Here is a 13147-nt window from a genome sequence, read left to right as displayed (position 1 = left end):
TACAACTAAACTGTAGATAAATGAGCAAATAAAACATGTTTTAAAACATGATGTCTTTGACAAGTACTTCCATTAGCCACAAGAACTGCCTTTCAAACACCCACTTACTTTGTATTGAGGATGAGCAATGCCTAACAATGGAGTAATGAAAAATACTTGATCGCTATTCTTTATGTTCTTAACAATTCTTGAAGTTGTGTTGCTTTGAGCAGTTTATTGACAATATTAAACTTGTATACTAAAAGGCATGTGATTGCTGCACACAGCATGTATGAATCATAGTGTGAAATATCAAAGCATGGTTTTGATGAGCTTTGTGTAAAGCTGTGGTTTTACCTTCCTAAACAGCCAAGAACAAACTGCTGAGTTGTCATAGACTTATATGTCTTAATTTTCTGTTACTTTTATCTCGCTTTTAATCTGTGCTTTTATTTTTTTCATTTGTATCTATTGTAAAGTGTCTTTATTATAGGGCTGCAGCTATCGAATATTTTAGTAGTCGATTAATCGATGGACTAGTTCGTTCGAATCATCGAGTAATCGGATAAGGAACATGAAAAATTAAAACACCTGAGCTGAGCCTCAAACGGTACAATTTAAAAAAAAAATGAGGATCTATGCACAACGAAAGAACAATTGGCTAACTTACATAGAAAAAGTCTGCTAGCTTAAATGCAATAAGATGCTAAAGTTTTTTTTTACAATGCTCTTAACAAATGGTTCAGACGCATATTCCCACAAAAAAACAGCTAAATATACCTATAAACTAAATTATGAATGCATTAAAAAACATTAGCTCAAACAAAAACTTAGCTTATGTTGGTCTTAACAGGCAGCAGTTGGATTCAGCCATGTGAAAAGAGGCAGACCAAAGGGCAGTGTATGCACCCTAATCAATAAAACTAAATGCAAACACTTTCAAAATAAACCATTACAACGCTACTTTAATTAAACGAATACTCGAAGCAACAACATTTAATTCGAATATTTTTTTTCTAATTGAATACTCGAGTTAATCGATTATTCGCTGCAGCACTACTTTATATTATTATTATTATTATTATATATTATTATAGCAAGCAATTATCACACTGTACCCATACAATATGACCTCATTAGGACAAATATTCTTGTAAGGCTGAACAAGGTTGCCAACAGAGTGTGTTAATATTATGTACATACAAGACATTCCATAACATGTTAGTTGTTATTTTTACCTCTGACATTCGTGGGGTTCTGCTACTTGCAGGGGTATTTTCAATTTTGGCCGGATTTGGAGCCGTGGCAATGGTGTACGTCTCTGAACTATACTTCTGTTTGGAGCACAGCAGAGACAAGGCCACTTTAGTACTGACACCTGGCAAGTTTGGGTTGTGTCCGCTGACACTCCAGGTAGAATAAACTGAGTTACGAGGGTCCCTCTGTGCAGTTGGGTTGGGTTTAACATAGTTAAGGTAGCACCAGATGACAGAGGTTGACGTGTGAAGGCTTGGGTATGAATGGGTGTTTGCTCTCTCAGTCTTTTTCTCTAGAGGCACCTTTTCCTTTTGATTTCTTGCAACTGACTCTTCCCCCAGTTTTTCCTCCTTGTTCAGTTCCCTGTGTCTCTGATTCAGCTCCCCCTCCTCTTTTACGGGTGTTACCTCAAGCATTTCTTTTTTCTTCCCAACATCTTCCAGTTGTTCTCCACCTGTTTTACAGTCTCCCTCCTTATGTACCTTGTTGTCAAAATCCTCTACCTCTACTTCAGACTTGTGTATCTCGCCATCTGCTTCCTCTTTTACCCTTTTCTGGTGACGTTGAGCTTCGGTACTGAGCTCAAGACTAGCTGCAGGTGAGAGCATACGTTTACTCCCTCCTGCTCCAAGTGGACCATATTCCTCGATTGATGATGACTGCAGTTCCTCAGGATGGTGAATCCTGATGTCTGGTGAGGGGACCTTCAAATAAGACCTTTGTAACATGCGCCGTTCCACTTTGTCCATTATTGTCATGGTCTTGCACAATATGGGGTCCTGTGGACACGCAGATGTCAGGATCTGGGACAAGGTTGTGTACATGGCACGTGTATAGGTAGGTATATGGGTATGGAGGCGAACTGGCACCACAAGAGACACCGCTGGTGTAAACTGTGCCCCACAAGTGGAAATGAGAGGGCCTGGATAAGGGTATGAGGCACTTCCCTCAGTGGAAAGAGAGGATATAATCTGTGCGGAATGTAATGGTGTGGCAGGCGAGTACAGGGACTGACTCACACTGTAAGGAAATTGAACAGGGACTAAAGCAGGAAGTTGGTGGAATGGTATACCAATTTGTTCCGCCATTTGGATCTGCATTGGGTGTACCTGCAGAGGTTGAACAGTTTGTGAATGTAAAAAGGTTCTGTTAATGAACTGGGAGACCGTAGTGACTGGGAGTAGCTGAGACAGAGGTGCTGGAGGTATCGTTTGTTGGATGCTTTCATGCGAAGGAATCATATTTCGAGGAAGGATCTGTGGCTGTAACAACTGCAAGACATTCCCTGTGTTCTTCAGGTTTAAATGGGCGTTTGAATAGAAAAGAGGTTGGACTGAGTGGGAAGGCCCAGGTTTCGGACTTTCTACTCTGGATAATTGACTTATGCTGCCCCCCTCCTCTTGCTCAGGTTCCCCTAAGGTTGCGTGCTTTACAAGGAGACACTTTCGCCGTTCTTTCCAGGCTGATGCTGACTGCTGAGAGGACAAAGATCCCAAGTCGAAAGATTTACTTCTGGTGTCTGACACCTGCTCTACTTTCTGAGGGGCCTGCTCTGAAGCTGAACGCCTCATCTCCTTGTGGCTTTGGCTCTGTTGTTGGCAAGTTGATGGCACAGTCAACATTTGGGTACTTTGGCTACTGCTGCCCCAGACTGCAGGCTCTGACCTTGTTGCATCCTCGAAAGACGCAGAAAGACTTGACGTGTGGGACATGCTGCTCTCCTGGCTGGGGCTCCGGGGTAGTGACACGGACTCAAAGCTAGACTCCCCAGAGGATTGTGCTGCCTCTGCTAAGCGGAGTCTTTTCTTCTTTGGGGGCAGTTTCTCTGCAGGGAGCTGAGCCAAAGTCTGACTACGTTGAGGCCACTGAAACTCTTCCACTCTGTCTGCTTCCTAGGATGGATAAATGGTTGAAGCAAGGAGATCAGATTACACAAAGGTCTACATTATTTTGATCATGTTAAATGCAGTCACTATACCTTAGATGAACATGAAGTTACTGGTGGAGACATGGATGGCATGTCAGCATCAGGCTCCACTGTAACAAGGATCTCTGGCACTTGGATGTTGGGCTGGCGAATGAGGCGAGATGTAGAAGGTGATGGTTTTGGAAGAGGTGGTTGTGCTTGGTGAACCTCTTTGACATTAGTTTCCTCACTTTCCATGGAAAGAGTCTCCTGTGTTTCAAAGGAGCTTGTGTGCTGAATTACAGACACACCCTTCCTATCTCGATGTTGCTGTTGTTCCGGCTCCACCTGGACAGTACCACCTACATGTATCATGATTAGAGAAAACCCAAGTACATCTTTAAATTAGCTCAAGGAGCGGCTTTTCAAACAAAAGATGTGTGTGCACATATTACATATTGTATAGCATATTTCAATACTCATCAGAATAACAGTAAAAGTGCAAGCAAGTCTGGTAGCCGTAAACATTCGTGTAAATGTTACTAAAAGCAGGTATTCTTCCAAATAATTGTATTTGTAAAAAATAAAAGTACAGCACACTTATTTCATACTTCCAAACTGTCTTTAATATATCACGATGTAACAGTTCTTTCTGCGTTGATCAGTGAAAAAACATTTTATTTGAACCAAGTAATCACTTGGGACTTGCCTGAGACTTGGAGGTCATGACTTGAGAATTACTACATGCACGTACTGTATGTGAATAATTCGAAATGTGTCCACAGAACAGTGGTACCTCTACATACGAATTTAATTTGTTCCAGGACCTGGTTTGTAAGTCAAAATGGTCGTATGTCGAGCGAGATTTTTAAATAAGAATACATTATAATTTGTATGACGATGCGATTGCATGTTGAGGTACCACTTTAACTTTAACACTTTAACAGGAAGTGGCACGACTAATAGAAATGATCAACAATATATTCTATTTTAAGTTTTCTAAATTTTCTTTAGTCTTTATTGTTGAACTGTTTTATCAAATGTGGAATTTGGTGTGTAGCACTTATCTATTAACCAACAAAAATAAAAAAGTCGCTACTTTGAATGCCCTGTGGCTGGTAACTCTGGGAAACCACTAGCCAGTAATAGTTGGGCAAGGCTTTCAGATCAAATTTTTACCGCTGTAGTTACTTTATTATTTTAAACAGTTTTTGCAGTCCAGAAGAATGCTTCACTTTTCATACATTTTACAACTTCTTCAGAGAACAACCTTTATCTTTACTTTCTCTTGTATCGATATAGAATGCTACTTTGAAGGAAAAACTGGGATCACTCGCAGAGGATAATATTTTACTTGAATCTGCTACAATAGCAATATGCTTCCGAACCTGAGAGTGCCTGGCTGTGTCCTGGTGGTCCTGCCGCTGCAATGATGCTCGTAGAACTTCCTGACATGGTTCCGGACCCAGGACTTGGAAGATCCTCTTCTATGCTCTCCTCTTTCCTCCTCTTCCTTACAGCCATAGCCATTGCCCTGAACTTATAGTGCATCATCATTGGAGGGCGATCCTCTCTGCAGGTCTTACTTGTGCCGCTACTCTCCTGTTCCAGTGTTTGCTGCGCTTTGCACACACCTTTGTGGGCTGTGTAGTTTTGTAAATGCTGAAAAGATCTTCTACATACTTTGCATTCAAATGTGTTCAAAGTACTGTGCGGTGCTTGTTGCTCTGGATATCTGGATGTGTCAGTGCCAGTGGTTGAAGAGGATGAGTTGGGGGGTGTCTCTTCTGGCATAAGTTCAGATCCCAAGGGAACCTCTATGGCTGGTTGTCGCCTAAGCATACGGTGGGTATGACCAATATTAATCTCGGTTGTCATGGCCTGCTGCTCATCAAATGACTGACAGAGACGATAGCCTCTGTTGGACCTAATTCCAGATGAAGAGGACTCTAACTGACTGGTCGTTGATGGCATTGAGTGGCTTCTGAGAAGAGGCACTGCTGACAATACCGGGGTGATTGGTGGATCTGTCTCTGGATTTTGAAGGTGCCTTAAACCGCTGGGACCGGGGGCTTCTCCTTTGGGATCAAACGTGTAGGGGTCTTTTGAGGCTGTCATTTTGGGAGACTCAAAGCTACTTTTCCTTGACAGAGAAGACCGCCTGGGCTTTACACTGTCAATCTCACTGGTGTCTACCACTGCTTCATTGATGGTTATAAGTTTTGTAATATGTTCTATTACTTGGGTTTTGGGTACAGCAAAGGAAATACTTTTATCCTCCGTTCCAGACAGTGGGGAGAGGGGTGACTGAGAATGATGTGGATGCGGACTACGCTGCTGCCCTCCCAACCTTCCATATTTCCCAAGAATGATTTCTGCGTAGGATTTGGCACTGGCACTGGGAGGGCTAACATGGGATAAGTCAGTACTGCCTGATCCGGAACAGTAACCAGACTCTGTGCTGCCTTTACTTCCAGGGCCAAGAGAAGATGAGGTTGAAAGAGAAGAAGGAGGATCATCTGGTGAAGCCATTGGGCCGCGTTTTCTTTCACTAAGCCTCAGTGCGAGCCTTTGCTTGACAGCTTGAGTATCATCGGGTCTCTGGCTCTCAACTGATCCTCCTTGTAGCTCCTTACCAACATTCTTCTGCCGAGCCAAAGTCTCATGAGAGGATTTTTTGTGCTGACCCGTCTCATCTTCAGACTCTGTGCTTTCTCCCTCGGTATGCTCCTCGGCATCTTCTGCCACACCACTGCAGTCTGGCCCACTCAAACTGGGCTCATCATGACTGGATGCAAGGCCTGCCTTAATACGGTGAGCATGGGACTTTCGATGCTTATACAGATTACTCTTGGTCTTGAAAGAAAATCCACAAGGGGCACAAGGATAAGGTCTTTCTCCTGTATGAGAGCGAATGTGTTTCTGAAGAACACTTGGCTTGGCACATGGACGACCGCAGTAAGTGCAGACATACTTCCCTGGTTTGGGGGGTTTCTTCTCACCTTTCCTGGGAGAGCTAACCCCTTCTTTTGTTTCTTGGCTGGATTGAGATGAGCTCTTGGGACCATGTTCACCCTGGGTGGAGGGCGACGAGTGATGAGATGAGGTTGATGTGGAACCTGGAGAGAAAAAGCTGCCTCCTGAAGGACCTGGGGTTTCCGTATGCTGCCATGCTACTGCTTGCTGTTGTAACCGAAGAAGATCAGAACGTTTGGGTTGGCGGTTTTGCAGTCGACACAAAGCTCTGTGTACTGGACGAGGATTAGAAGGCTGCTGGGGCTGTGGACAAGACCCAAAAGAGGATCCGGCTGTCACATGCTGCTGCTCTTGTGTTTCAGAGCGATCCCCATCAGCCGAATGGCTGGGCTCAGCCTCCATAGAGTGAGGAGGGAGCCTCACAGACACATACACAAGGGCTCTTGGAGCCTCAGGGAGCTAACCACATGGCAGCAGGGAGGTCAGAGACAAGGGGTTGTGGACGGTGATTGTAAATCACACCAAAGTGCCTCTATCAATGTGGGCCTGAAGTTATTCAAGAGGACCAAGTGAGGCATTGTTAGAATGTGCCCTGTAGCAGCAGTGAAAAAGGTAAACATAGATCATCTTTTGGCATATAGCAGCTCTTCTTCTGTCCAGCCGCAGCCATCCTAACAGCCCATTCAATATCTTCTTTGCATGTCCTTTGGTTGTGATCATTAGTCTTGATGGGTGATCAGTTCTACAAAAAAAAAAAAAAAAACAAACAGAAAAAGAGGTATGAGTGTGTAAAATTAATAATAAGGCTACCTAAATGTTGTGGGGGAAAAAATTCGGTGATGGGATATACAGGGGTTGGACAAAATAATGGAAACAGCTTTAAAAAAAATCAACAAAACTAATTTCATATGGTGTAGGTTTGCCTTTTCCAGTAATTACAGCCTCATTTCTCTGAGGTATTGATTGATTCATACAACTTTCCATTCCACCATTTTTCAGCCAGAATACCCCCTAACTCATTTAGAGATGATGGCGGTGGAAATCGATGTCTTAATTGAATCTCTAAACCTGACCATAAATGCTCAACAATGTTGAGGTCTGGGGATTGTGCTGGCCATACAAGATGCTCAACTAAATTAGAATGTTGCTCATGCCATTCTTCACCATTTATGTTCAAATGATGACGATGCCAAAATGTTAGGTGTTTCCATTTTATTGTCAAACCCCTGGAGAACTACTCACTTGTTATAGTTACAGCAAACATTTAAAAATAAGTTGTACATTTCAATGCATTTCAAACCAAAATGATTCTCTCTTACAACTATATTAATTGGCTATTGAGGTGCATAGTCAGAAAAGTCAGAGACACATAAAACATCCACACCAAAAGTAGATGAGACCACAGGTTCAGGGCAGTAAACCTAGCAAGTAAGGTTAAGTAATTGCTATTGAAATATACATTTTTTTAAATTATCTTTTTTGTTTAAAGCAGGGGTCTCCAAACTATTTCACATAGGGCCGCAGATGGGTGCTGGATTTCATTCCAACCAAACAAGACAACACCTTTTCACTAATTTGGTGTTTTTCAGCCGTTGCTTGTTTTAGCAGAAACCTTACAGGTTCTATTGTCTGTACTGGATCTATGACAGACACAGATCCTTGGGGACCAGTTTGGAGACCCCTGGTTTAAAAGGAAAGACACCAGTTTTATCCAGGGGTGAAAGTGGGCGGGAACGGTCAGGAACGCAGTTCCGGTATAAGATTCAGGGCCGGAACGCTGTGCTTTGATTCCGAAAATATGACGGCAACTGTCAAAACGCTATGTAAGAAAACAAAAAATACAAAGCTGCCACACATGCATTTCATCTCCAAGAAGAAAACAATCTACGAACATCAGATTTACATACACAAGTGTTAACAACAAGCATAATAAAGTGCTTGTGTAGCGTAATTCGTTTCCACCGATATTTATCATTTTATTCAACGGACGGTATGGAGGTTTCCCCAGCTGCTGCAGTTATCTGAGTCTGACGATGACTCAATGTACGAATGCACGCAACAAAGCAAAACGCCTGGACTCATTTATCCGTTCAATTGGCTGACATACTGACATGTGATATATGTGAGATGTTTAGCTCTGATTGGTTCAAATGTGCATGTTTTCTGAAACAGCAAAAAAAAAAAAAAGGGGGGGGGGGCAATGCCACAGAAAATGGATCAAATCTTTAGGAGCAAGGAAAGAGTTAAGGTGGCTTATTTATCATATTTAGTTTCATTTGCTCTGATGGGGAGGTTCAGAACATCTTAGCTGTCAATGTGCACTTTGGACTTTGGATATTTGTTCATTTATACTACTACTACTACTTACCGTAATTTCCGGACTACAAGCGGCTACTTTTTTCCCTTATTTTGGGTCCTGCGGCGTGTGCAATGATGCGGCCAATTTGTGTATTTTTCTGACGGCCACCAGGGGCGCTCAAGCATGGAATGTGGGAGTGAGACACGTGGAATATATGTGTGGAGGAAGACGCTAGTTTGCACTATTACCGGTAGTTTAACTTTGTGCGTTGTGCATCCGCCTTTGTGCACGAGTAGAATTGGCATACCTGCATCATGGAAGATGCTCGAAGAAATTAAATTGGCCATCCGAGTTGTATGGGAAGCTTTGATGACGAGCGGCGAGAGATCGTTTGCCAAGACTCGCCGCATGCAAAGAGCAGCTTTTGCACAGGTTTGCCGAGGGAGCCTGGCAGCGTGAAGCGCTGTGAAAGAGTCCGCCATCACCAACGGGTTTCGAAAGGGCCATTCTGCTGCGTGACGAGGACAGCACGGGCTAGGAGTGAATTTGCCTCATTATGGGAGACATTGAAGGCGACAGCGAAGGAGAGACTGAGTTATGGAGATACCATACTGAGTAGGTGCGTGGCGAAGTGCATCTGAGCGTTTCCATATCCGACACTGAGGGTGAAGACTTCCATGGTTTGAATGCACAGGAGGAAGATGAAGATTGCTAACAAAGACTTTTATGTTTTTATTAACCAGTACAAATAGTGCTGCACTGCCATGCTGATTCTATGTAACTTCCGTGCCGCTGCTATATAACTGCCGTGTTTGCCGGCGCTGTTTGGAACGAAAAGTTAAGGTGTGTTATTAAAATTTTGAAAACTGTATATTTCTTTGTCAATGTCTCTTGTTACTAAGAGGGCACACGCGGCTTATGGGCAGGAGAGGCTTATGTATGTACAAAATGGTTTTTCCTTTAAAAATGTACTGGGTGAGGCTTGTAATCAGGGGCGCCCAATAGTCCAGAAATTACGGTATTCATTTCCATATGATTTAAAAATAGGTCAATGTTTGCACGATCATTTCACTCTGCATAATATGTCATTTGTACTTATTTTTCTGAATGTGCAGTATGTTACTTATATCTTTATTATTAAAAAACACAACAAAAAGTAAATGTTTACATGTTCTTCAATTTCAATATACATCCTATGTTCTTAAGTAGTTAAAATTGAGATTTGGCATTTAGTATGTGAGGAAATGAGGGAAAATAAAAATTAGGAGATAGAGGTTGGGGTTATAGCTGTTTTTGTTAACTTTTATTTTGCAAATCATTGAAAAAATACAATTTTGAATGAAAATCACTTTTTGTATGTGTTATGGAAATAATTGACCAAAACAGTTTTCTTTGCATTTCAGTAGTTTTGACCCCCCCCAAAAAAAAAAAAAAAAAATTTTTTTAAATTAATTAATATAAAATTAAAATTTCTGGCTCCGTGGCGACATTCACGTTGGGGAGTTCCGGCAAGAAATTCTAACCACTTTCACCCCTGGTTTTATCATGTTAATCTTGGCGGAAAGAATATTGTTTAATAAATTAAAAAAACAGATTTTAATGTTTCTGGTGTGAAACGGTGGAGAAAATGCAAATTAAAGCCAGTATTTCAATGAAATAGTCGCTCAGCATGGGTGAAGACATTTCCCCAATGAAGGTACTATTTAAACCAATAAAATGTCAGTATCCCTAATTGTTCGTCCATCCTCATTATGTCATCAATACTCATTGTCACATGCACCTTAGCTTGAGTCAATTGGTATGTATTCACGTGGAGTCAAAGATTAAATGTAATCATCATTCATATAACTGTTGATGTAGCTGTTCATACAGCCCAATGTCTTAGGGTTTTGAAAGGTTGGGAGAGCCTTGCATCCATTATTAATTGAAGTCTCGTCCATTGGCTCTGAATGGGGGGAACACACTGAGGATTTTGCCAGAGATGAGGGGAAGGAATGGCAGAGTAGAAACTCCATGATGCCAAAATATACATTTGCGTGAAAACACACACAGCCTCCATTCAGTGAAAACCCCACAAGACCGGATCCTACTTCCAGAATGTATGCCCTTAATTGCCTTTGGCAACCAATCAACTGCAGTGTCCTGAGGTGACCAGAGATTGCTTCTTAATCCGGGAAGGTATACTGAGTCATCATATTTGATTCCAAATAGTGGGCTCTCCACCTCAAAATTAGGCTTTTTATATTGAACATTATTTAAATAAATACAGTATATGACTCATAACATCTTCCAAACTGAATCCAACTTGATAATTGGGTTTTATTCATTCTTTTGTCTTCTGAAAATGAAATAATTATTGTGTTTTTTTTGTTTTGTTTTTTTTAATCTGATCCAGATTGCGCACACTATAATCCATTCCATACATTTAAACACCTTGAGACACTGATGACAGTCTGTGAAACATTGGTTCAGTGGGTATTTGTCGTGTTCATCTTATTAGGGCTCGAGCGCACTTAGTGCGAAGGCCCATTATTTTTTTTTCATGGCAAATGAAAATGGCCAATTTGAAGGCCTGAACATGCTCAAAAACTCACCAAATTTTGCACATACATGCGGCTTCGCGTAAATTTGGATAATTTAGCAACGTTACGAAAAAATGTCACAAAATGGCTCAGTGGCGCCCCCTTTAAATTTTAAAAATTCCATTTCCTTTGATGTTTTTCAACGTAGAGCGATGAAATTTGGGGAGTCGATAGGTTGTCTAAAACTGCCTCAAAAAGTTTGTAGCACCCATATTCCAAACCCAACAGGAAATCGGGTTTTAGGATTGAATGTTGAAAAACATGCCATTTTACCCGAAAACCAGGGTGCACGTTTGAAACCATTATGCCGAGGCAGTTAGTTGGACCCTCCTCAAAATTGGTCAGACTGTTAAAGACACATATCAGATGTTAGGTTATGAAAATGGTGAGTTTTCATTCACGGACCTGACCTGGGTGGGGTACCAAAGTCGGGCGTTTTTTTTGGCAACACGCCAATTAAGTAAATGACTAATTACTTCTTGATACAAGGTGCAATCCTTTTCATATCTGGCATGCATGTGAGGTGTCCCAGCCTAAACACAACTACATTGAAATATTACGCATTAGGCCTGGCGCCCCCTAGTGTGAACAGGAAACACCTTTTTTTACGAGCAAGGCTCCTCCTCCTCGGGAAAGTAATCAATTGACCTTAACCCTGCATCAGGGGAGCCTTAAGATATGTGTTCAGGTATCTGATGAAAAATATTGAGTTTTCATTGAAGCGGCGGTGTCCAAACAGGAACGTGAAAAGACCCTCGACATTTTTTCTCAAAATGGCCAATTTGAAGGTCTTAACATGCTCGAAAACTCACCAAAATTTGCATTTACATGCGGCTTCACGTACATTTCGAAGATTTAGCAGCGTTGCGAAAATATGTACTAAAATGGCTAAGTGGCGCCCCCTTGAATTTTTCAAAATGGCCTCACCTATTAGTTTTTTTCAGCGTAGAATTATGACATTTGGGGAGTCGATACATTGTGCAAAACTGCTCCAAAAAGTCTCTTGCACTCATATTCCAAACCCAAGAAGAAATCGGGTATTTTGGATTGAATGTTGCAAAACATGCCATTTTTGTCACAAACCAACGTGCACGTTTGAGATCATTACGCCCAGGCAGTTAGTTGGACCCTCCTCAAAATTGGTCAGACTGTTGATGACACATATGAGATGTTAGGTTATGAAAATGCTGAGTTTTCATTTTCGGGCCTGACCTGGGCGGGTCACCAAAGTCGAGCGTTTTTTTGGCAACACGCCAATTCAGTAAATGACTAATAACTTCCTAATACAAGTTGCAATCTATCTTTCATATCTGCCATGCATGTGAGGTATCCCAGCATGAACATGACCTTATTGACATATTACCCATTATGCCTGGCGCCCCCTAGTGGGAACAAGATACACACTTTTTTTTAACGAAAAAGGCTCCTCCTTCTCGGGGAAAAAAATCTATTGACCTCGAACCTGCATCAGGGGAGCCTTAAGACATGTGTTCAGGTGCCTTTTGAAAAATGTTGTTTCGTCGACGCAGAGGGGTCCAATTGGAAAGTCTAAATGACCGTCATCATTTTGTCTCGCCACAAATTCTGAACATTCAGACATCCAATATGTATCTGCGCCAACCTTCCCCTGCTTGGTGAGAGTCTCACCCTCATGAGTCCTGTAGTGTTCATTTGTATCAAGCCTACAGCGCCAACTACTGGCAACAGAGAGTCACTCATTTTACTTATACATGTCCACTTCTTTTCAGGTTAACCATTGTACTTTCAAGACCCTTTTAAATACTACATTTTAAGGCCCATGTCCACATTTCTGTGTCTGTTGTCATGACCATTCTTTCTTCGCCATTAAGGGAAAGTATACTTTTTCCCGGACTTGGCCAGATTAGGGGGGACTATCTGCCACCGCCCCAACCTGCATACGTCCGAGTTGCGCCATACCGCGAGGGCCCGTTCAGTCCTGCTTGCAGGGCTGGTTACATATTGTTCCCTAAATTAAATATCAGTCTCTCATACTATAAAATCTGTAAATGTATTGTAGGATTCGCCTCATTGATTTTACAGGTGACAAACATTTAAGACTTTATTTTGTATCCATACTCATTTGGGGGCCGTTTACATGGTGACTCTCCGAGAAGACGAAAAATTTCA

At 41.9% G+C, this 13147-nt stretch overlaps 1 protein-coding gene across 5 annotated transcripts in view; it reads right to left on the bottom strand.

Moving 5' to 3' along the window:
- LOC130914404 (transcription factor HIVEP3) overlaps nucleotides 1–13147 on the bottom strand; it is a 107164-nt gene that overhangs the window by 34628 nt on the left and 59389 nt on the right. For all 5 annotated transcript variants that reach the window (XM_057833565.1, XM_057833562.1, XM_057833561.1 and 2 more), the window contains 3 exons: nucleotides 4531–6860; nucleotides 3215–3504; nucleotides 1218–3128 (listed from right to left, as the gene is read on the bottom strand). In XM_057833565.1, coding sequence (XP_057689548.1) covers nucleotides 1218–3128; nucleotides 3215–3504; nucleotides 4531–6520 — 4191 coding nt within the window. In that variant the 5' untranslated portion in view covers nucleotides 6521–6860. The remainder of the gene's footprint in view (nucleotides 1–1217; nucleotides 3129–3214; nucleotides 3505–4530; nucleotides 6861–13147) is intronic.

Source organism: Corythoichthys intestinalis, chromosome 4 (genome assembly GCF_030265065.1).
Source record: "Corythoichthys intestinalis isolate RoL2023-P3 chromosome 4, ASM3026506v1, whole genome shotgun sequence".
NCBI lineage: Eukaryota > Metazoa > Chordata > Actinopteri > Syngnathiformes > Syngnathidae > Corythoichthys > Corythoichthys intestinalis.
The sequence above is the reverse complement of the archived record's forward strand: the minus strand, read 5'-3'. Positions and strand labels throughout refer to the sequence as shown.